The sequence below is a fragment of the Lepisma saccharinum genome, chromosome 29 (assembly GCF_977018435.1).
Source record: "Lepisma saccharinum chromosome 29, izLepSacc3.1, whole genome shotgun sequence".
NCBI classification, from domain to species: domain Eukaryota; kingdom Metazoa; phylum Arthropoda; class Insecta; order Zygentoma; family Lepismatidae; genus Lepisma; species Lepisma saccharinum.
The window spans coordinates 47,479,919-47,506,703 of record NC_139257.1 but is presented as its reverse complement, the minus strand read 5'-3'; the positions used below and the strand labels follow the sequence as shown (position 1 = coordinate 47,506,703).

The 26,785-nt window shown below is 35.5% G+C and overlaps 1 protein-coding gene across 2 annotated transcripts in view; it reads right to left on the bottom strand.

The window, feature by feature from the left end:
• Cap-G (Chromosome associated protein G) overlaps positions 1 to 26,785 on the bottom strand; it is a 109,967-nt gene that overhangs the window by 24,287 nt on the left and 58,895 nt on the right. For both annotated transcript variants that reach the window (XM_083114811.1, XM_083114812.1), the window contains exons 19-21: positions 25,998 to 26,168; positions 10,453 to 10,677; positions 5,385 to 5,497 (exon numbers count right to left, since the gene is read on the bottom strand). In XM_083114811.1, the coding sequence (XP_082970937.1) occupies positions 5,385 to 5,497; positions 10,453 to 10,677; positions 25,998 to 26,168 (509 nt within the window). The remainder of the gene's footprint in view (positions 1 to 5,384; positions 5,498 to 10,452; positions 10,678 to 25,997; positions 26,169 to 26,785) is intronic.

The following is a 26,785-nucleotide window of genomic DNA, read 5'->3' as shown; positions in this document are numbered from 1 at the left end:
TGAAGAAGCTAGATGTGACGAGGTATCTAAACACAATCCCAAAAGAAGATATCAGAAGGGGCATCCAGCAATTGTACAGCCATGTCACAAAGTATGTGTACTTTTAGGAGGGATGTGCATCGAAAACTAACCAAGGCTTATGGCCAGTCTGACATATTTACACTTTTTATTAAGCCAGTCTTAAAACTTTGTAGACACACTGTGTATGTACCCTACATATTCACATTAAAAAGGAAGGCAAGACAGGATGGCTACAAACAAGCAGAAATGAAATTCCCTGACTTTTCCAGGTTTTCCAGGACAAAAATTACATTTTTCCCTGACAATTACAAACTAAACTAAATCGATGTTTTTGCAAATAGAAATAATAAACTCACACAGATCCACGTATGGTTTTGTTAAGTACCAATATTATCTTCTATGAAATTGACTTAATTTCTCTATTCTCTATGATTTGAATTCAAAGTGCAAAATAGTGAATTTGGAAAATTATTACAATTCACAAGCTAGGGAAGGATTACGGAATTTTGTCATACGCAGTAAGTTTAAAATAAAATACTTGATTATTTTTAAAGTTACGACTAAATGAGATAAGAGTGAAGAGTGATTGATTAAGAAATACAATTTGTAATTTATCAGTCTCCTTATACATTCTCCCACTGAGGTTTGGAACCCTCTGCTTGCAAGAACCATGAGTGCAGACTGCGGACTCATTTTTCAATGCATAAAGCTACTTCTCTCTTCTCTGTAAAGCAAACAACATAACTCTTGCATATAAGTGAAACAATTGAATCGAACAAAATAAAGTGTCATATTTCCTTACATTTTCAATGGGATTTCTGCTTCAGTACAGTATATCCAAGTGAAGTACTGTGAAACTGACAACATGTAGGTATTAGAAATTTAACGCAAGGAATTTATAGAATTGCATTGTATAGGTACCTGATTTAGCTAACCACACATTAAAACAGGAACACTCTAATAATAAAAGCTTCTGAAAGTTCATATACGAGGGGAATTCTGAAAAAAGCTCCAATGGTGCCTATAGGCAGCACTAGTGGTCGGAGAGCCACACACACACACAGGCAGGAAGAAGTGGCATATAACTGTAATCTGGTACAGTTGCAATGCAGCCGTTTTAGGACAGTTCTAGGTTAAAGATTGCAGCTCTCATACAGTCTCCCACCGACTGTGATGTAGCCTACATTGCACGCTCAGAATTTGGCACAGAGCCACCAGCAATCGTGTGAGGTGTGCAGACCGGACGTCGTGAGTGATAGTATGGTCAGACGATGGTGCAGACAATTCACGCCAATCAAATGTGCACAACCCCATACAGCTGAGTACACACCGGCCCTTTGCATCACTTCAGGTGAGAGATCTTGGACCACTCCCTGTACAGCCCTGTCCTTGAATGTACAGACTTTCATCTCTTTGTTTACCTGAAGAGGTTTCTGGCAGGGCAAGGATTTGACAACTACACTGCGGTAGAGATAGTTCCAGTCTTTGCTGTCAGACACATATAACATGGGCATACAAAATTTAGTGCCATGCTACGACAAATGCCAGAACAACGGTGGTGATTATGCCGAAAATTAGGTCAGGACTCACTGTTACTAATGTAATAAATTACAACTGATATTCTTGTTTTATTTATGTCTAATCGGTAGGGACCTTGATATTTTGTTATTTTTTAAAATTGGTTTATTTTCTTATTTTTTATTCTTTACTATACGGTGTTATTTTTCCCAAAATTCACATTTTCATTTTAGCGCATTTTCTGGCAAATATCTGAAATTATACGTTCATGGTGTTTTTAAAATACTGTTTCAAATTGTAAGTCACATGGCCTATGCCTCTTCGTGAGAGTTTGATATCTTGAAAGATATTTCGGGAAAGTTATTTTCCATACCCCTTTTTTAATTTTAAGGTAAGGATTTTAGATAATGGAATTTTCCCTGTATATACTGAAGGGTGCATAATGAACAAAAGTGGCGACGCACCCAAAAAATTTAAATCAATCAATCTCACGTGACAGATACAGAAATATTATTGGCACCAAAAATTGTATTATCTTCTTTTTTTTGACTTGTTAGTGTTACGTTTCCCAAAATTCACGTTTTTGTTTTAGAACATTTATCTGTCAAATATACCGAAATGTAATACTCCATTGTGCTTTTAAACTATTATTTTAAATTGTAGGTCGCATGGTCTACGTATTTTCGAGACAGTTTGAAATGTTGGAACAGATTTTTGAGGAAGTAAAAGTAAAGTGCTCCCCTGCACTTTTCCATGACGGTGTATAGTAGGGATGTGGAGTTAAGGCCCCACACTTTCTTGATCATGGCTGAAGGTAGGGGTGATGTGATCAGCACCATGCTCCTGGCTACCTTTATCCGTCAAAGTTTCCTCAAGGTACCAGCTTCATATGATGCTGGGTGGGTGCCGGAGCAGTTTGAATAGGTGGAAAACATCCCGGTTCTCCCGGATCGAAAAAATTGTGGGAAATACATGATTTAATGTGTCTGTCGGAATCATTCCATGTACGTATAACTCTATAGTTTACTTGAGTAAAATGTTGGAAAACTTGCATGTTCTATGTACAGAAACATGGCCTAGAAAAGACAAGAATGTTGGATTTCATGGAATTTTTCGTTGTTTTAGGACATTTCTTTTAAAAAAAATCTGTAAAAACGCCAACAATTCGCATTTTATGCCAAATTCGCATTATTTCGATATTCGAACGGGTGAAAAATGTGTCCAGAAATCCTAAACATAACTTCGCAGCAATTACAGTAGAGCGTCGATTATCCGAAGTAATTGGGGGACATGGGTGTTCGGAAAACTGGTTTGTTCGGATAATCGAACTGTACATGTTTATTTGCCAAAAAGAAGTACTGTACAGTAAATTTATTCATAAAAACAGGCATCTCTTTAAGTATTACAAAGTAATGTACAAAGGCAACTTTAGTAGGAATATATAGTATGTGGTACAGTTTATTAAACAAAAATATGTACATATTACATACGCATTTTGCATGAACAATACACACAGTACACAAAATTAACGTTTAAAAAAATCCTTTATTTTGGTCAGCAGCGCCTTATGAAGGCCCCATTAGAAGCAATGTTCCGCCAGCGGTGGCTCAGTGTGGCGACTACTGTGGGAAACTTGGTTTGGGAGTGAGGGGGATGATGGACGGTAGGGTGGGAGAGTAACAGGTGCGAGCGAGTACACAGTTCGGTTAAGCGGTCGTTCGGATAATCGACGCTCTACTGTACCATTTTTCACGGTTTTGGCGTTTGCGAAAAATCAATGTCCCTACTACTTAGAAATTACTTTCTGGTCACCCCTCGTATAAATCAGTAGATGGAAAGTGAAAATTTAGCAGGGCTGGCAGAGAAAAGTCAATTCTTGAAGAAAGTGTTTTGCTTTTATGATCGAATGATTTGAGTAAATATGATATTAAAATATTTACGTATTTATTCTTAGTCAGTGAGAGATTAATGACCATCTTTCATGAGTTTAAACAGACAGGACAGAGAGTGGCGCATGTTGTAGTGAGGTACTTTGTCGGGTGGCGATATTAGACAAAAATCGTATGTATCAAAGGAACCTATTTGTTTCCATGTTCCTTCAGTTTGCCCAACAAAATGCCTTACGGCGCCACCCGCTCTTATCCCCTCCATCTGTTGACAAGTTCCCTTAGTACTCCCATACAGACAAGAAAAAAGTGATAATTCAATGCATTTTCCACGTAATAGTTAGAGGCTTAACCTTTACTCCCCCGATGATACCATATGGTATCATCAGAGTAAGGTCGTACTCGCCCGATGATACCATATGGTATCATGGTGCTGATTACGAAATGAATGTGCTTTTTGGACCTTCATACTCTTATGTTTGGGTGGAAACTCCGACACAGGTCTGGAGCAAGCCTGGGAAATTCATATTAGAGTTTCACATTTTGGCTCATTATTCAACTTGTATGGCACCCAGGAACATGAAACATGTTTCAATCTCTTTGGAAACATCCATTCTTTGAAGAGAGTACTAAGGTTTGCGCCTTCCTCCCAAAATAGCGGGAGAAGAGGGGGCAAACTCCAGATTTTTTTTTCACTGAAATTCGGTGGTCGTGCCCCCAAACCACCCTTCCTCAGTTCGGCGTTCTGAATTGTACACGGTTGCATGCTATGATGTTTTAGCTGCAAAACAAAACTTATCCGAAGTAGATTGCTCCCATAGTACCCGAGTTATAACAATTTTCCTCCAAAAATGCAAATTACCTATTTCTCGTAAAAAAAAAATAAGATCACATTTTGGCTTATTATTCAACTTGTATGGCACCCAAGAACATGAAACGTGTTACGTTCTTTTGAGAAATGTCCATTCTTTGAAAAGAATACTAAAGTTCGCGCCTTCTTCCCAAATAGCGGGAGAAGATGGGGCAAACTCCAGATTTTTATGTTTTTCCATTGAAATTCGGGGGTTGTGCCCCCCCCTTCTTCGGTCCGGCGTTCTGATTTGTACACGGTTGCATGCGCTGATGTTTTAGCTGAAAAACAAAAGTTATCCAAAGTAGGTTGCTCCCATAGTGTCCGAGTTATAACAATTTTCCTCCAAAAATGCAAATTACCTATTTTTCGTAAAAAAAAAATCACATTTTGGCTTATTATTCAACTTGTATGGCACCGAAGAACATGACACATGTTTCATTCTCTTGAGAAATATCTATTCTTTGAAAAGAATACCAAAGTTTGCGGCTTCTCTCCAAAATAGTGAGAGAATAAGGGACAAACTCCATATTATTATGTTTATTTCCATTGAAATTCGGGTGTCACGCCCCCCCAAACCCCCTTCCTCCGTTCGGCGTTCTGAATTGTTCACGGTTGCATGCGCGGATGTTTTAGCTGAAAAACAAAAGTTATCCGAAGTAGATTGCTCCCATAGTGCCCGAGTTATAACAATTTTCCTCCAAAGAGTGTTCGAATTTAAAATTCCTGCCGAGAAGCCAAGGCGAGAGAAATTTCTCTCTCTCTCTCTCCTCCTGCCATCACTGGTTTCTGGCGCCGAGGTTGTGTTGCACATAAAAGGGGCCTAAAAGTTGAGGCCGAAACTTACAAACGAGATTTCCTGTTCCCGTGCAGAGTTCCATAACGATATATTTAAATAAATAAATTTAAAAAAAAAAAAGTCAATCAAGATGAAATTCCCTGACATTTCCCTGACTTTTTTTGACACCTCAAATTCCCTGACTTTTCCCAGTTTTCCAGGTCTGTCGCCACCCTGCAAGAGAAACCCAACACGAGCATGCCTTTTTATATTTTGAGATAGCAAAGATGATTTGTTTCGAAATATCTACAAACTGTACAAACATAATTACCTTGTCAGTGTGGTCTCCTTGTTTGGCGATTGCGATGGCGAGGCTGCAGCTATCATAGAATTGGGGCTTTCATTATCCAGAAATACATTGCCTTGTGTGGATAACCTAGAACACTACAAACAAATATTGTGTGTTACAATTCTTCTCAGACAATATTTATAGGGTAGTTCTTATAAAAATAGTTGGTTTATGTGCAAAACTTTTTCTACATGCTGATTTCACACATTCAAAGTCACACACAATGTTCAAATTATCACAAAATTTGGCATTACATCAAAATATAAATACAAGTTCAAGGTGCACAGCAAATGGGACCCACAGCATTGCATGTAATTCCTTGTCAAGGATACTAGTCCAGAAATTCACATCCTTTTTTTACATGTTGAAGGCACTCTTTCTCAAAATAGATAAGAAATTACAGATGGATTGATTTAGGGTTGAGCCGATGCCGATATATCGGTATCGGTTGATACCAGTGGTTGGAATTTATTTACCGATACTTTCCAGCATTTTGATCTTCCATGGACTCCGCAAAAATGACACGGGGCACATTCACAGAGTCTAATTATCCTGAAAATTATGCAAAATTCGAAGCTTCTTTTTAGTTTGCATGAAAAATTAACTTTTTTGGTAACATAACATGTAATTTTAATAGGGATGGGACTCATTAATCGGTACTCTATCGATTTCGGCTGATATAGGCATATCGGTGTATCAGTAAAATTACCGATTATTTTACCAATCCGATATATCGATAAATATCTGATAATTTAGTGCAAAATTCTGCCATTTTGTTGTAATTTTAATAGAAAATCTCAATGATGTACTGTCTAAAAAGTAAATGTCTAAATATGCAACTTCTCTTTCACTGCAGCCACCTTGAAACACACATTTATTAAGGAGGTCAATGAACCTTTCAGGTTCAAGGACCATATCTAATTATATATCGGATCGGTAGAATATCGGTTATCAGTATCGGTAAATTTTATATCGGTACTTTATCGGGATCGCCTAAAATTTCATATCGGCCCATCCCTAAATTTTAATATTCTGGTGTAATTATTGAATATTTTCAACCAAAACTATTGGTAAATTGATTCACATAATTCAAGTGGAATACTTGCACACAAATGTTAATCAATATTTTGAACAACTTTTAATTGTTACAATTTTCAAGCATCGGTATCTGTAGGAATCTGTGCGAGTATCGGCTCAGCCCTAATTGACATTGAATTTTTATCTGAAATACAGATAATGCGAGTTGTATGTAGTAACTACAAGGAACATATTTTATGCTTATTAAATGGATTGTTTCCCCCATCGCTCCACCTCATTCCACCATCACCTTGTCAAACGTCTGGAGCATCTACACAGCACACACAACATCTCCTCACATATTCAACAAACTTGAAAAGAACAAGCGGTACTCTCCTCGCTTCCTGGCTAAACAAGAGCTGTGTGATGCTGAATGCAAGTGCAAGGTGGATTACATAGGCAGATCCATCAAATCCATAAACGGAACAACGTAACAGTATCTATCTTTACTTGCTGCACTGGTCTTTGGTAAACCCCTCAAAATCAAAGAAACACACGTCACACAAATTAAACATTCATAATGCACAGATTCACCACATTTAGGTACAGTCACTTCAACAATTAAACTCAATGGTCGTAGACAAACCAGCAACCATAGTACACAAATTGGCATTTACCTAAAACATAAAGTTGAAACTGGAAGCCCACCGAATAGTAAAGCAACGAAGCTCCTATGCAGATGGTCACTTGAGGTCCCAGAATCCCAAGAGATATTTTCGGGATGATTAATTGTCCCAGTTTTTAACCCAAAAGTGAAATACATAATATAGGGTGTTCCATATAGGATGCCGAATTAGAAAATTAAATAAAAATAGGGAAAATATCATGAAAATAGTTATATTTCACATATATGTAAGTAGTAACATCTCCCATTTACGTATGAAAGACAATGTCAGGTATATGTCCACCCCTACTGAGTTTGCATGCATTCATACGCTCCACAAAATTATTGATAACCCTCTCGTAGATGTCTGTCCCGATGCCTCCAATCACCCGTATGATTTCCGCCTTCAGTTCCAAAAGGGTTCGTGGTTTGTTGGTGTACATCTGTAATTTCACAAACTCCCATAAGAAATCACAGGGTGTAAGATCACATGACCTTGCCGGTCATTCCTGGTCACTTTGGTAAAATGTCTTCACAATGAGAACACATTGCTCAATCGTAAACTGTTCCATATCGTAACCACAACAAGACAGTCAAAACAATTGAGGCTACATTAATCGGCATGACAACAGATACCAACATTGGTAAGAACAGGCCAACCTCGAAACAATACAATAGCACTCGATTCAAATTCGGCATCCTATTTATTTTCTGAATAATTTGATTTTATCATTATCATCATCCAACAAATATAACAAATTGTACAGTCAAAGTTCTTTATATGTAAGATAGAGACTGTAGAATATTATATTTAAGTTGTATTAAACATTGTGCAGGAATGCAATACATCTAAGCTATTATATTTTACTCTCGAAGTATACATTAAAAATCATTTATAACATTTCTGAACTCTTTATTGCTTTGTTGAATTTTTGAGTAATGTACACTTTCCTTTCATACTAGTCCTACTGATATCTGTGCACCAGGTATGGTTTTGCAGATGAAACATTGAATGGTAAGTGCAGAAGCAAAGTACAAACTGAAGTACCCCAGTTTGTTCCTGGAGAATCAGGTCTGCCTACAGATGGTAATATTGGCCACTGAAATTAATAGACCAGTTTCATCAATTTTGCAGCTACAATAAATTTGTGGTAAATGAAAATTAACAAAATTATTTTAAGGATATGCTGGGTCAGCGGTATATAAAAGCAATGAAATATTTTATTTTTTTTCAATTGGGTGTGTGTGTCGACAGTTCAGATGAATTTCATTATGTAAAGAATTCGATTTTGGAAAATTTTCATTCATGAAAATGTTTCTATAAAATTTGCTTAACATTAAGAGACATAGTTTTTCTTGTATGTACGCATTGCTTGCATTCTAGAATTATTTTCCTGTAGTTTACGGTTATTACAAGCATAAGAAAACCGTTTTTCTTTGTGACGTTTCAGGAGAACACACGCTCCTTTCATCAGACATTTATTTTCATTTTGACTAAAGATACAGTTATAACAATGGTTAGTAATTTTTTAAACAAAAAGAATCTGTTATATAATGGATGTTGTCAATGTTACATTGTTTTAATATAGCAACTTAACTGTGAAAAAAAGCAGTCTGTTTTATTTTTATTTCAGACTTTTTTAAAATTATGAATCCCAAATATCATCAGGTAATTCAAATTCATCATTGTTTTCACAAAGTCTCTTGATGTTTTCTGTTACATTAAATTGTAAAGATGGTGGCTTACTCCATTTGTGAAAAAGAAAACTCCATACTGGATCTATGTTACCATTTTCATTATTTAATTTATTCCAGTGTTCTTCTGCAATGAACGAAGCTTCCCAGACATTCAACTCTGTGTTTCCCGTTAATCTTTTTAAAACCCTTCTCATTTTAATCAAATGCTTCTCTTTGAAGATGTGAGCTGACAAACCTGTTCTTGGGTTTAGATTTATAATGTCCAAATCGTGTTCGTGCCATCTTATTGCCATTTTCCTTGCTGTTTGTCCCACATAATCCTTTGAACATGAACATGACATATTCAACAAGGTGCCCTTTCGCATTTAAAATAATAAAATAAAAGTAACCCGTGGCTCGAAAGGCCTTGAAGGGCATAGACTGATCTCCCGACTGCCAGTTTTCCTCCCACAATCCTACCTAGGGGTGTGGAGATCTTGAACCGGTAATGGGGTGATGTGGTGTCAGCACGTTGAACCCCCAGCCATTATAGGAGATTTCAGAGACCAGGTTACGCTACTCAACCATAGTTCCCCAATTTCCTCATGATGGTGGGTTACCACTGGTCCTATACACAGGCCTAGAACCCAGAGACTGAACTCAGGCAGACTTGAACCCATGTCATCCTGCAGTCGGAGTCCAAAGCACAGCACCTTAGACTGCACGGCCACGGAGGATTTCCCATTTAAAAATGATGACAAATCTGAGAACCCTTCCGGGCAGGAGGGAGAAGCGGGAGTCACAAATTTCCAAAATGCACCATGCAATTGCCCTGCATGTTTTCATGTGATGATGTATAAGATGTTTAACTTTCCTCCTTCATTTGAAAATAACCTAATGAAGGTAGGGACTTATCAAAACAAGTAAAATAGTTTTTGGGAACTCATTAGAAAATCATAGACCAAAAAACAACAAAAAGCTCCCTACAAAAGTTGTTTTGAATTCAGAGATCTATGAAATTAAGCATAACTCAATCCCCTTTAACATCTGAAATTACTGACGCCTCCCCAGCACTCTGTTACAATAGCTCCAACACTTCTGAAACCTCAGAAAATACGCAAACTACAGACTTCAGACTTCCCGGTGACTTTAACTAGTGACATTGGCACCACTGGTCTCATGCCAGGGTTTCAAATGCCTTGGTGGATTTATAGTGAAGCACCACATAGCTGCAAATTATGATGATTCAGATCATGAGAAGTGATGTTGATAGTTTGTGCAATTTATTGTACTTTAGAAAATATTAGCCTGTTGTGGAAGAAACAGATTCATCGTGTATACTCTGTACAACCTCTGTTGAACCTTTGACAGACTGCCAGGAAAAGATCTACCTACTTCATATAAGCTGTCCTGGATAGCTGAAATAACTGTCCTTATATACTGTATGTAGCACCTTATGATTCTATGTAACAATGGTTCAGTGACACACAGCATTCCCTGAATGCTAAACACAATACAATTTAACAATGTTTAGTTTCAACTAATTTGGATCATTTCCCAAAGTAACACATTCTTCACATTGAATTAATTCTCAGTACGGAACATAATGGTTATTGCATAAGGTTACATAACTTCTAACAAATTCATACCCTAACAACATTCCTAGGGAGTGAATACCAAGAAGCTCCTTACCTCTCCATCAGAATCCAGCAGCTGAGAGTGGTTTCTGCTCAGAAGAAGTCGCCTCCGATTCCCGCCGCTCAAGTTGATTGTCTTTGACATCGACTCTTCCTGTGATGCTAAGCTGGGGTCGGGGGCAATGGATTGCCTTGTGCTTCCAGCATCACCACCGAGAAGATTAATTACATACGACTTAAATTTCTTCACGTATCCAAAACACACCTTCTCCTTCAGTTCCTGAAATGCATATATTGTAATCTTGACAATTGCGAATGGAACATGGGACAAAATATTTCCTCTATTTTAGCAGTTAGCACAGAAAAGTCAATACTAGATACGATCATTACTTATCTTCAGTAATACCTAGTGCATTATTAAAAGTAATGAATATGTTGCTAACTTGCGGTGTAATATACAGTGGAACCCCAATTTTATGTTCCTGCATTTCACATTTTCCCATTTAATACATTCACTCTGCCAGTTCTCGACTGAAATACCATGTTAAATAATTGAAAGTTTACTTCAATCCTGCTTCCCACTTTATGTTTTACATCTATGTCAGTGTAAAAAAAAATACTAGAAGACTGTTCTGTTGGCCACAAAACGTTTTCCTCCCCTTCTGTTTCTTTTGCAGCAGTTTCATTCACCAAGTGACCTAGAACTTCTGGCAGGTAGGCTTTCACTGGAGGTGAGGGAGAGAAGCATGGCACCTACCTTGACTGACAGGAAGGGAAAAAAGAGAAACTTCTTGCATATCCCACCACATAGAAATCAGTTTAGCTTTCTGCTTTATGGTCTGAGAACGAGCACATTGTTGCCAAATTAATAGTTGCTAATTAAGCTTTTCATACAGCTTGAATACAAGCTAATATGACATACTGGCGATTATGCCATATGGTTTGCCTATAATTCACAAAAATTGTTAACAAAGGATGAAACAATATAACATGTACAACGTAAAGTCCATTTTGAAGCAAGTACTTCAATACTATTAATAGTTCTAATTTCTCAACGTTTAATCACGAAGCAATTCGTCCATGTAGTATGCGAGATTCACGCTAGGTGGTGGGTATGGACAGAGAGGGCTACAACAATATTAGATCAATTAGTTCTTGTTTGTACCGACAATGGCGCTTGTTGTTGTTGCGTGTCGATAATTCTGTAATGTTGAAAAAGCTGTTATTTGATATAACGTCTGTTTAAAGACAGTGTTGTAATCAATAGTCGCACTTGATGGATCATGAATCCACAATTTTATGCATCCCAAATGTGCAACTTGCGGTGCAGGTCAAATCATGGGAAGCAACGGGTTAGCACAAAAGGACTCTGGGAGGAGGAGAATGGAGGCGGAACGGATCAAGTGATCGCGTCGCAGGAAATCTTCGGAAGTTTGTAGCCTTAGTTGATCGATCTGGCAGAAAATTATTGTTTGAATTTTTTTGAATTTGAATTTAAAATTTTGTGTGCGTCAGCACTAAGGCTATTTTGCACCCGTCACATTATACGGGGTCCAGCCCCTTATCGTTTCACATAACAACTCTAACGTTGCATAACTAAAATCATAAAATAATAAAATATTAAAATCTTCTTACTTTCGTTAAAAGCTGAGGCTGTAAAGGAGCACTCAACACAAACAAAATTATACTGGCCATGGGGCCAGTCGCCAGAGCCTCGTTAGTCTGCAGTCCAGGGTGTACTATGTGGAAGTGAGGTTGACTTTTGGGTGCCTACGTAGGTGGTCACCCCTTACACCCCAGAAAATTATTGTTTCAGCCCGACGAGAGTATAGTGGTAATGGAAACGAACATAAACACCAATGAGGTAGGTTGCGCACGGTTTATTTGAAGACAGGAATATGTGCACTGATTGGTTTGCTCGACTCTGCCATGTTCCCTTACATCAGGTAAGATATTATTTTCCCTACTATTTCAACAAGGACATATTGGCAACATTAGCCTGATGTTAGAAGTTCGCATCGATCATGTTTAATCTTATCAAGTGCATTATGATAAGCATTTTGTGAAGCACAACACTGCTTTCCTGCGAGTGTGCGTACGTGCAGGGTGAAAACCACGAAATGGCAGCCTGTTGCATTCCTGCTGTATCTGTACACGCATGAGCGATTGAAACCGAAAGAGATCAGCCACAATAGCTTTCGTCGAAAGTAGTCAAAAGTGGAGTCGTGTTGTTATCTCATGTCAATGCATGCATGATGGTATAATTCAGCCTTCGGGGCATATGATATTGAATTAATGTTTGATAATGCATTGCTAACTGGTGACAAACATAACACAGGTTACAAGTGCATGTTGGATATACGTCATTCGTTTATAGTTCTCAGGCTGGGAATGACTGTGATTTTATTTCCTCTCTTTATTTGGCAGAATAAGGGAGGGGAGAAAAAGGATGACGAAGGTTAAGTATTTAAAAGGGGTGTCAGAAAAGGTGGAAAAAGCCGTTAGGGAGTATGGAATCAAATGTGGTATGAAAGCACCAAGAACTATAGAGAAACACTTTATGGAATATAAGAAGTTTGGAACGGAAAAAAAAGAAGATGAGGGGGGGAAGAAAGGGATATATAGCATTAAATGCCAGTGTAACAAAGAGTATATAGGCCAAATGGGCAGGAGTATGAACATAAGATGGAAGGAACACGACAAAGACGTAAGGGAGGGTGTTCCCCGAACAGGGTTGTCCGAGCACATTATTGACGAAGGACATGAAATTGAGAAACAAAAAGTGGTTCGAGAGGAGAATAAACCGACGAGAAGGAACGTTTACGAGCTAGGGAAAACAAGCTAAACAGAGAACATGGAAATGTAGACGAAATATGGATAGGGATGTTCAAGAAATGGGAGAAACGAGGATATAAGAAAATAGGTTTCCAAGTCACCCCAGGTGTAATTTGCAAGGACCAAATAGAACGCGACTTCGAACTTGACATGACGTAAGCGAGAGGGGAAACTGGTAGGGGGAGGTTAGTGAGGAGAGAAACGGCACGCACACAACCTCCTGCATACAGCGAGGAATAAAACAACAGTCAGCACGGGGAAGTGTAAGAGGCAGGCATCTTATTAACATTTTAATCATATATAGGGTTTTTACAAGATAAGTTTTTACTGTGATGGTTTTAAACAAACGAGGGAATATGGGGGTAGTGAATGTTGTAGTAATGTTTTCCAAATTCCGCACTCACCTAAATTGTACAGTTTCCTTCTTTCCTGATGTTTGAGATTATTTGACGTGGCTACGACATATTTCTGGTAGCCGAGAACAAGAACCTGAAGAAAGGAGCAGTTGTTCCCGAAACGTCGTATGAAGTAATAGATACTCACTATACGTAAGTACAAAAGTTTTGTATTTTTCATTAATTTATTGAAAATACGAATTAATCTCATGATGTGTGCCTATTTCCATGGCCTTGGGTCATAAATATTATAATATACAAACTTCCATAATAATTTGTGAAATATTCTGAGTATACGTATGAATGCCTCTCCTGTCTAAAGAGGGAAGGGTGTTAGAGTTTTGTCCCATCACATCCGAGCGAGGTGTTCACAGAATCCTCACATTTTATGCAAAATATACAATATAAGTTGAACATTGTAGTATACTTATTTAGTTGTTCAATTCAGATTGATAGAGGTTTTGTCGTACTGTAACCCTCCTGCACCGGTGTTACCAGGCATGTCATCCAAGAAACCATTGGTGATGAAGTTATGGAAATAATTAGGTCTGTGATATCAATTGTTGAGGTTTCTTGGGACGCACGTGGGTTCAGGTATCCTCACCAGATTCAACTCATTATACCAAGAATAATGAGGTGTGTCTGTTCACCTCGGTCTTGTCGTCTACATTCGTGGAAGGGTGTTTGTTTTCGTTCACATGGGTAGGCGGGCTTCCTCGTGCAAGCGCTTAAGGTCAATGATTGGTTTCATCACGTGGGGGGAGTGGATTGGGTCATTATGCATATTCCTGATGAAGTGTAGCCAGGTTTTATTGAGGGACCTGGAGTTGGTGTTGAGGTCAGTGGGTTAGTCAGCAGGTTCCATGCATAAAAATAAGAAATTGGTAGATTTTGCACCAAGTTAGAGGCTAACTATAGAAATATTTTAGTAAAATTATCGACAATTTTACAAATACAATATATGACGCTCTTTCCTCGGCTTGTTGAATGTCATGGTCATATATTTCTCAAATTAAAAATAAAGAAAATGGCATCATAATTTTACATGACAAAATACAAGAAGTTCAAGTTTTTAAATTTTCCATGTTGCAAAATTACTGGCATAAATATGTATTCACCTTTAGTTCTCAAAGAAAATTACCAAAATTGAGTATTAATGCACTGTATATTTAAACAAAATTGAACAATGAATTAGACAAGTTCACACACAAATTCTGTACATTCTGTGGTATATATTAGTACAATGAAGCATAAATATTGCTTTACATCAACCTGTTGTCATTTTTCAGGTTTATTTATTCTTTTATTACTTCAAGTCAAATTGTCTCTAAGAAGAATTATTTCCAATCTTTCGCAGATTTGTACGTCGTAATCCGGCAAGAAATGCTCGATAATCAATTGACGAAAACCAAGACGAATTATGTAAATAATATGTTCAATTCACTTTCCACATCCCAATTAAGCACTTTTGGTACCTTTAAGAAATAGGCCTTTCATTTAAAGTATCTACATGCATGTATAATATTTAATCGTAGATTCCTTATAAAACGAAGATGGCTGCCATTTTATGTGATTCCAGCCGGTCACCAAATTTATGTCCTTTGGACGTTTTACGCCTTTAGCGATGAAGTTTCAACTTTTAAAAGTAAACATAATACTTATCTGCGCTGATATGCTATAAAATATCAACGGATCTTCCTTTGAAATCAAATTCTTCAAATTTCACTTTCCGAAACATTTTGTGACTTCTCGTCAGTCCAAGATGATCTTTTAGATCCCCCAGTGTATCCAAACTCTCACTGTTACCACTTTTTTCACAGAATACAAACTCGCGGATACATTTCAAGTTACAAATTTTGAATTGTACCTATATCATGCATAAAAACGCTTGTAAAATAATTTAGATACAATAAAATAGTTATTACAATATTCTTTTACATGTTTACATATTTTATTTCACCTTTTTCAGTTGTTTTCTAGTTTTACAATTTGGGTGGGAGAAAGGTTATTTACTCTCAAGTTGGATTTTTCCCTTTATGCGAGTTGGCTATGCGTCCAAGTTTAGGATTACTTCTCAACTCTGGGATTACTCTACAAGGCGCTTCTTTACAGCAAATCGTAAGTTTATATCGAAAATAAACCAAAATTAATTTTAAATGGTTAGTACATGCTAATAATACATTTTAAATACATCTTTGCGCCCAAATACTAATGAAAGAGCAAATAAAAGTTGCTAAAACCAAACATATGTGCGATTATGCATAAATTTGCAATTTTCGGTAAGCATATTTTTGATCACAAACCAAATTACATCGCTAAATCATGAAAATATTGTAAATACGTGAAGTTTGGATATGTACTTAAATAAGAACAAAGCCAAAGTGATGCAAATTAATTTTGTACAAATACAAACTACCAAATACGACCTCAAATCGTGAATTTCAAGTAATAAAAATAATTTTATTATTCACATTATGATGGTAGTCAACCTGATACCGTCATACTGGCGCCCAATGGGCTTACCCACGCCAAAGTATAAATTACAATTTACTAAACTTGTAACATCACATGAGATCAAAATATGATCTATTATTTCTAAGTAACCAAGATAATTAAAAGAAAAGAGTAACCATACAACACAATCTTATATCTGTTAGAAACAATAACATACAACAGTGTGTGAAGCTGACTTGCATTTATGTTTCAATATGTGAAAGATATCATTAGAGTAAAACGTCTTAACATGTTCTAGAACATACCTCTCTTTATAACATAAGATAATGTGTAGTGATGTGTAAAAACTATAATATCATCATATTAGTGAGTTATAGAGTGTCTTCATGCGTATTTCTCCCCGTACCATGGATTTGTGTAAAGTGTTGTGATGCTAACAATATTATATCTCTGTATCGGTATGTATGAGGGTGTCCTAAGCATACTTACTTCTCGTCTTATTAGTTTGTGTGATGTGAGGTGTAATTAAAACTATAATATTATCATAATGGTGTGTTTGAAGGTGTATTCAAACAAACATTTTTCTATATCTTGAGTTAGAGTAATGTGTATCCTTGCAACACATATTCAACTAAGCAAGGAGGACAGACTAACAAATCGTCCGACAATACTTAGTCTACGTCTCACGATGATATAATGGGGAAGCAGATACAAAGAAAAATGGTACGTCACCATTCCACTTCTTGCATAAAGAAGTATAACTTCGAAGTGAAAGTAATTAGTGTATCCTGTGGTTCCGTTGTGATCATAATATCACAAAACTGGCGTGTTAGATGAAGTGTGATAGAGAATGTTTACAGTGTCCTATGTAAGTGTAGTATATGCTTGTTTAACATTTGTCAGACTTGATTAAGATAACAGAATCTTAACTTCTAACAATAAACATATGCTCAAAGGTGTCAGAGAATTATGTCTATGTACCTTGATGACATCCTTCGGCAACAAAAACAGAAGAGTCTAAACAAAGCAACAATGAATGGCTACGTGACAATAACTAATATATTAAGAATTTTCCAGCTCATCATTTATGTGAGAGTGAGCTACAAATACTATATAACCATATTCAAGTTGAATAAATGTAAAGAACAATTTTAATTAAATTGTATACTAAGAAACTTTAACATGTTTCTGTTGTGAACCATTATTAATGTGATATAATGTTATTCAAAAATACACGAAAAACGAAGTTCAAGCTTCGAATTTATGGTGAAGTTCAATAGCATATTAAGTATTAAGTGTCAAATGACAAACAAAAGCAAAGATTAATACATTAACACATTTGTAGCTACATCATTACTAGTAGAGTGAGCTACAAAAATTATACATATACACTTTAGCTAGATGAATGCAAAACATAAAATTATTATAAGTTATTGTTTATTGTTTATATGAGACAATACTCACAAACTTCACCATTTACAACATGGCTACTGCTCATTACATATTAACAAACCAAAAACACAATATTGAAATAAACAACATGCAAAGTTATCATATCACAAGTTTGCTCGTCTTCCATGTCACATACATGTACACTAAATATTTAAATTATATTTGACACAACACTACCAACATATGCGTTACATTTATCGTATTAATTATAATGAACAACATTGTTGAGAGGAAATTCACACTGCTGTGGACGTGAGAAAACTTTCTATTGAAAATTAAACCAGTAATTTAGAGCTTACTTAATGTTAAAATGGTATGCACTACTATCTCAAGTAGCATGACCATTTACCAGGTTGCTAATTAAGTAATCAATATCCCAAAAAGCCAGGTACGATTATGCATGCAAAACATATCTTGGAGTCAATCTTAACGTATCAACACTTCTCGTTTGCCCAGTACAAATAATGTGTTACTCAACTATCCCAACCATACAAAAAGAAATTGCTTTAGTAAGGTTTCATCTTGGGAAGAAGACGTGCCATCCAAAATTCTATGCTAATAAAATTATACACTTTTCATATTAAGTTTTTTGTCAACCTTCGCCATTTAGAATAAAATGGTTAATACTCAATAATATTGACAAAAAATATTAATAACATTTTTCATATTCAGTTTCTTGAGTGGCACTATAGGACTTACTTATTGCCTTTTACGTGAACCTACCCCAAGTTTTTATGCTCTATGGCATAACCGCATGTGCAACGAGCTCGGATCAACTCATGGATCTCTTGGCTTACTTTTTGCAACACACCGTAAGTATTTGATTCATTTTATGAAATCAAATTACTCTAAATAATTCACATTAAAATTAGCATTTGGATTTTTGGTACCATTCCCTAGGTGTCATAGTCTAAAACTTGAGTAACTTGTCCCTTGGACAAATATATGTGAAACTGTATGCTAAGACAGATCCACCAACAACTACTACTAAAGTGTGACATTGGTGTACTCGTTTGTTTTACATTATAATAAGTATCTCACTGTCCACGAGGTAAATCCTAACAACTAAATCTAAATTATTACTATAATAAAGATGTATTTGAAGTACGACCATTTACAGGCCATCCTCTATAATGGTAAGTTTGTTTCAAGAACAAACTATACACACATCTGTATTGACAGATGGAAAAATAACATTTTTTTCTTGCATTGTTTGATCAAGTATACTTTGCACCACATCGTTATGTGTGCTACTTGCATTTTGCAAAGTGTTCAACCAAGAAATTTTCTTGTCTTTTGAACATTTCCATAATTTTACATGTTCAATAGCAATGTTTTCCAGAAGAATCCCATCACTGCAACGTAAGGCAGATATACGAGAGTCACCAAAGTTTTTTATACATAAGTATGGACCTTCATACAGAAAACAATATTTTTTAATTGGATTATCATCCATATCTCTTTGTCTATTTCTGATAAAAACAAAATTTCCAGAAGAAATTGATATTTTATCTTGTTGCTTACAATTCAACTTGTTTAACTTATTGGATCTAGCTGCATGACTTTTAATTTGAGCCATAAGCAGTTTGTCATTCCATGACTGATGTGTACCATCATCAAATATGAGATTTCCTACTTGTAGGTTAGGTTCTTTATTTAACCTTAATTCTATTGGAGCGAAACCAGTTTGTGAGGAGATAGCATTGTTTAACCAATGCAAAGCCATGGATATTTGCTGGGGCCATTTAGCATGGTTATCGATGCACAATACTCTCATTAAACGGTTAAGTTCCGAATGATACCGTTCAACCATATTGGAAGAAGGGTGGTAAGGAGGAGTAAACATAAGTTTGACACCATATTCTTTCATTTTGGTATTGAAAAGACATGAACGAAACTGTGGTCCATTATCCGATATTATTTTTTCTGGAATACCTAGATGTACAAAATATACATGGCACAATTTGTTCAGTACCGTAACAGCGTTGCTGTTTGTCACTGGATATGCCACTAAATATCTGGATGCTGCATCCAATATAGTAAATAAGAAACGTTCACGTTTAGGACCCATGGTGAATGGACCTTGTAAATCAATGAACAATATTTTCCCAGGCTTGTCGGTAATGTGTACTTTGGCTAAATGTTTAGACGGATGCTTATTCGGCTTAGTGCGAATGCATAAATCACAGTCTGCTACATATTTTTGTACATCTTTCTTCATACCTTTCCATTGGAAGTATCTATATATCTGAGAAAGTGTACGATTAGCACCAAAGTGTCCCGATAAGTCATGAAATTTATTCAATATTGAACCTACTAATGTAATTGGAACACAAATTCTAATCTTTTGCACGTTATGAAAGTCTCTAACACACAAAATATTGTCCCTTAGAAGATAACGTTCATTCCAAGTCCTACTTCTTGGATTATCATTAAGAATTGAAGAGTGCAAAATATATTGCCTAATTTCTTTCAATTCATCATCTTTTTCTTGTGCTACAATCAAATCATCAATATTAATGAAAGATTCTAATATTTCTTTAAACTGCAAAGAATTTACATGATACAAGAGGTCTTCTTGCATCGGAAATGTCCTACTTAGAACATCAGCAATTATGTTTTCCGACCCTTTACAGTATTGTACATGGAAGGAATACTGTTGTAATTGCACAAACCAACGAGTTAAACGTGCATTCCATGTGTGCGCCGTTTCTAACCAGGTAAGTGCCTTGTGGTCAGTTATGATAATAAAATGTCTGCCTTTTAATAGTGAACAGAACTTATCAATAGTAAATAATATTGCTAAAACTTCCAACTCTGTAGAAGTATATGATTTTTCATAACTTCTGAGCAATCTACTCACGAAACCGAGAGGTTTGATGTTACTATCAATCAGCTGATAGCAGTATCCTGCAACACCTATTATTGATGCATCAGTTTGAATATGAAAAGTGTGTAAAAAGTTAGGAAAAGATAAAAGTACTTGTTCACTAACTTTATCTTTTAATGTTTTAAAAGCTGCAGAAGCTTGGTCATTCCATTGCCATTTCTTACCAGCTTTCAACAAGTCATACATAGGTTGCGCTATAATGGCATAATTCTTTATGTATTTGCTCAACCAATTAAAACAACCTAAGATTTTTTGCAGTTGCTTAACTGAATTGGGCACAGGCAGATTAACAATAGAATCTACATACTTATGATCTTTTTTATACCCCTGCGAAGTAATAATGTGACCCAAAAATTTAATTTCCGGTCTACAAAACTCACATTTTTCAAGCTTCAATGTCATACTAACAACATTACAAATATATCCTATTATCATCTTAGAAGTATGAGGTACACTACCAACAATGGGATAACCTCAAATGCATTGTATGATAAACAGAATTATCGAAATGCATTCATTTTTTGAAGTGCACGAGGTATACTACCAATTATAGGCCAACCTCATTAGCACGGAATGAACAAACTGATAATATTTTTCAGTTTTACAGTTTGCTTTTGTGGTTAATTTATTCCAGCATTGAAACTGTACTGTATTCATGACTTAGCATGTCAAGCTACATAACTTATAGCTACACAATCCACAATTTCTCAAATTAAGATATGTACCGATACTGTCATATTGAAAGATACCACCAGTATCTGACATTACATGTATGCAATAAAGCTATTATGCTAAACTGCATGTTTCATATTCACATACTAACAAAATTATGTATGTTACATGACATACCTTTTACCAACATGTACAATCTCTAAAAGTGTACACCATTTTCAGTTCATTATTCTTTAATTCCGAACTTAATCCTAAACAATAAACACTATGCATGTTACTCTGTTTACCCCTCCAAAATTTATGTCACAATCAGGTAAAATGTAACAAGACATGACTGCACCTTGCAACAATGCCTTCGTTAAGATACTTTAAAGGTAAGTTATCCGATGCTTTAATGTAAGTCTACCACATTACAAGTGTGAAGTTAACTTTAACTTCATGACACCATTGCGATGTCTTTTGCGTACATGTGTACGATGCATGATCAAGCATGACTTGACACTCAGCGCACAAGAATGAGAGGAGAACGCAAAGAATGCATCAAGAGAAATTTGTCTCCTCCATAATTTCAAACATTTAGGTCTGAAGCTTCTTTTTCTTACATGTTTAGGATGAGTTACTATTTTTCGTTTTGCCCCTGTGCGGTTAGACAAAACATACTTTGTTGTAAATTTCAGTTTTACCTTAATACACCTTTTAAATCTATGTCTCAACAGGACTTTCGGTAATTTACGAAAAGATAATACCCTGTTCATGCTCTTACAAAATCTACCATGGAAACAATTCTTAAGATATTCACAAGTATTATTCACTTCAGGATGAGCACTTTTGTTACAGCACATTGTTTTAATGTCGTTTGGTACAAAGTCAGCATTCAAACTAGTGCTGTGACTGAGCACATTTTGTCTGAGATTACCATAATCAACACTTTGTTCATACATAACTACAAAAGTGTTGTTCGTAAGATCTTCATCATTGGAGTGAGAGCTCAATGTATACAAGAGACCTCTCTGCGAGTTAACAGCAGAGTTCACTAAACTAAGACTTGTGCAGATCAAATCAGGTGTACAGGTCTTATTTACTGTAGACATATTACTTACTTCTAAATCTAAAAATATACTACTAAGCTGTATGGAGATATCACTACCATGTTTCATATCTGCATCATGTGATCTGAGTATTCTTACCATACCATCATGAACATAATTGTGTTTTGCACTAAAATTCCATAAACGATCTCCAACTGAACTGTTACAAGTAACATCGTACACTAACATGCATGCGAGACCTAAGCATCTTGCACTATAACTATAATTAAAGTTACATGCATTTTGTTGAACACTTTCAGTTCTCAAGTTCACATGTGACCTAGTTACGTTAACATGTGGAATCTTAGATTCTAACTTATTTTCTACATACTCAGTACGTGCACAATGCGTAAGTAGGTTAGGTAGATTATTCAAAAATTCACTCTCATGACTTTTGCAAACATCACCAATGCGTGCATCATCCTTATGATAATTGATATCACCAACAGTTTCTGAATTAGTACTTGCACCTAAAACATGTGTGCTATTACTGTAGTTAGGTGGTACATGAGTAACTCTAGGTTGACTTTCACTTTCATAGTTTCCGACACCCACATTTACTTCATAGTCAATAGCATGCAAATCTTTTACCGACTTGTCATTTCCACCTATAACTTCATTTCTAAATAGACTTATTTCCTTTTTAAGATCTTTAAATTCCTTGGTTTGAGCTTTGTTTGCTTCTGTTAATGCATGCAAAGCTGCGTCCACCTTTTTGTTTTGATCTGCTTGCACCTGCAAAGCAGTCTTTATATCACCATTTTGTTCTGCTTGCACTTGTAAAGCAGAGTCAATTTTACAATTTTGTAACTGCAAAGCAGTCTTAATGTCACTATTTTGGGTGTCTAGTTTACTATTTTGTGCGTCTAGTTTACTATTTTGTGCATTAATCAATCCTACTATGTCCGCAAGTGTGAAATTACTCTCAACTGTTTCCGGCATTGCTTATAGGCTATGTTGAAACAAATTTAATAATTAAATACGTAAATACACAAAATGAATAATTTACTTATTTCACTTCCTCCTATCACTTAAGAGACACAAATGAGTCTCACTAATCTTATATATATATGTGAGACGAAAAACCATTCTGATCAATCTTATTGTAACCAAGTTATATTAAATATATTTTCGACAATTTACCTCTTAACAAATAAGAGACAAGATGAGTCTCTATAATCTGATATATATGTGAGACGAATTGAGTTGCATGAATGTGGATGTGATCGACCTTTTTATGAGACTTTAAAAAGCACAACATTGAGTCTCAGTAATCTTATATATATGACGCTCTTTCCTCGGCTTGTTGAATGTCATGGTCATATATTTCTCAAATTAAAAATAAAGAAAATGGCATCATAATTTTACATGACAAAATACAAGAAGTTCAAGTTTTTAAATTTTCCATGTTGCAAAATTACTGGCATAAATATGTATTCACCTTTAGTTCTCAAAGAAAATTACCAAAATTGAGTATTAATGCACTGTATATTTAAACAAAATTGAACAATGAATTAGACAAGTTCACACACAAATTCTGTACATTCTGTGGTATATATTAGTACAATGAAGCATAAATATTGCTTTACATCAACCTGTTGTCATTTTTCAGGTTTATTTATTCTTTTATTACTTCAAGTCAAATTGTCTCTAAGAAGAATTATTTCCAATCTTTCGCAGATTTGTACGTCGTAATCCGGCAAGAAATGCTCGATAATCAATTGACGAAAACCAAGACGAATTATGTAAATAATATGTTCAATTCACTTTCCACATCCCAATTAAGCACTTTTGGTACCTTTAAGAAATAGGCCTTTCATTTAAAGTATCTACATGCATGTATAATATTTAATCGTAGATTCCTTATAAAACGAAGATGGCTGCCATTTTATGTGATTCCAGCCGGTCACCAAATTTATGTCCTTTGGACGTTTTACGCCTTTAGCGATGAAGTTTCAACTTTTAAAAGTAAACATAATACTTATCTGCGCTGATATGCTATAAAATATCAACGGATCTTCCTTTGAAATCAAATTCTTCAAATTTCACTTTCCGAAACATTTTGTGACTTCTCGTCAGTCCAAGATGATCTTTTAGATCCCCCAGTGTATCCAAACTCTCACTGTTACCACTTTTTTCACAGAATACAAACTCGCGGATACATTTCAAGTTACAAATTTTGAATTGTACCTATATCATGCATAAAAACGCTTGTAAAATAATTTAGATACAATAAAATAGTTATTACAATATTCTTTTACATGTTTACATATTTTATTTCACCTTTTTCAGTTGTTTTCTAGTTTTACAATTTGGGTGGGAGAAAGGTTATTTACTCTCAAGTTGGATTTTTCCCTTTATGCGAGTTGGCTATGCGTCCAAGTTTAGGATTACTTCTCAACTCTGGGATTACTCTACAAGGCGCTTCTTTACAGCAAATCGTAAGTTTATATCGAAAATAAACCAAAATTAATTTTAAATGGTTAGTACATGCTAATAATACATTTTAAATACATCTTTGCGCCCAAATACTAATGAAAGAGCAAATAAAAGTTGCTAAAACCAAACATATGTGCGATTATGCATAAATTTGCAATTTTCGGTAAGCATATTTTTGATCACAAACCAAATTACATCGCTAAATCATGAAAATATTGTAAATACGTGAAGTTTGGATATGTACTTAAATAAGAACAAAGCCAAAGTGATGCAAATTAATTTTGTACAAATACAAACTACCAAATACGACCTCAAATCGTGAATTTCAAGTAATAAAAATAATTTTATTATTCACATTATGATGGTAGTCAACCTGATACCGTCATAAATACACCAACATGCCTACATCAACCAATAGAGTACCAATCTATCTGTCCCATCTAGAATATAAGAAATCACTAGTTAACATTTTTACAACAAAATTAAAGAAAATTGGAGCCAAGTAGATATCACTTTGAACTAAACAGTAATGTGAACACTTACCAATTCCTGATACAATAATCAAAACTTTAGCAAATAAGATTGTTCAAAATAGTTATATATATTAGAAAATAAGTACTGCAAGTATATCATATCAACCTACCCAGATTTTGCATAAAATAGTCTCTTATTCTCAGGTAATGAGTGTGTTTAAATGGCAATCATTTAACAATAAACTTGCCTTTCTAGTTTTTTGGACATTTAACCACTGTTATTTTTTAAAAGTGCAATCCGGGGCGGTCCAGTCCCCAGAGATCAAGGTGGAGACCTAACGGTACCACACGAAGCCTTGATTGTGACCTGGACGTGGTCATCTGACAAAGTGGAGCCTGGGCCACTCATAATCTTACCTGGCAATTTTGTGTATATAGAGGTCCTTGTCACCGACACGGTGGAGCATAGGCCACCAAGAATAATCCTCCTAGGCAACCATTTATGTGACCTAACAGACTACACACTACCCTCAAGACGGAGGCAGATTCAGCCTCTGAAACGTAGGTAAATCTCTTTTAAAAAATAACAGTGGTTAAAAGTCCAAAAAACTAGAATGAATAAATCACCACTGATTAGCTACAAAGAAAACTTGTCTTCCATCGCATAAATTTGGCACACCAATAATGAAAATTCTGAATTTTGTGAACTTCCCAGTCATTCAGACTCCAGAAAATTGTGATTAAATTCTAACTATTCTTCTCTCTCACAATGGTATCAGCCAGTATGAATATCGATCTACTCAGACCTAATACTACGCTAAACCTGAACGTTTACACACCGAAATTGTGGGAAGCTCATATACAGATTAAATGCACATATTTGTAACACATGCAATTCTTACCTTCTCCAACTTGGAAGCTAGGCCGACCATGGTTCTCAACTGGCTTGGGTCATCAGCACTTATCTCCAGACGGCTCAGGGTCTTCACTAGCACCTTTGTGTCCAAGGAATCCTCGTCGCTAAGGATCTCGTTACACAAGGTTATTGCTAAGTTATTATGAATGTTGTTTCCCTGAAGAATAAAACAGAAATCAGATCAAATCACAAAATAAAAATTAGGGACGGGATGGATGAATTGGTACTGATCAGTACGAATAAACATATCAGTAAATTTACCAATAATTTTACTGATTCAATATATCTGCAAATAGTTATTATTTTTACACACATGAGCATATAGCAGTAATTCATTTTCTCTTGCAATTTTATATCAGATTCGTAGAATATCAGTTTGGTAATGTAGCTGCAAAACTCTGTCCATCTCCAGTAAAAAACTAAGGATGAATAGATATGAACTTTTAACCAACATTACAGTACTGATATAAAATTACAAATGTTACATGAAGACCCTGTATGTAGCTCATTATTTCCTTAAAAAATGTATGGGTCTAATTCTAATGATTGGAATGGACTTTAACACAGAAAAATAGTGTATTTAGATATTTACTTTACAAAATCTGGGTACATGAATTAATACTGATAGGGAATAATTAATCTGATCCACTTCTAATATTTATTTTATACGCGTACATGACTTCATGATGGTTGCGGTAAATGCAGTGAAATTAAGACAATTTCGCACTTCTGGTTGCAGAATTTAATGGTTCAATCCTATTAATTTCGAAGATC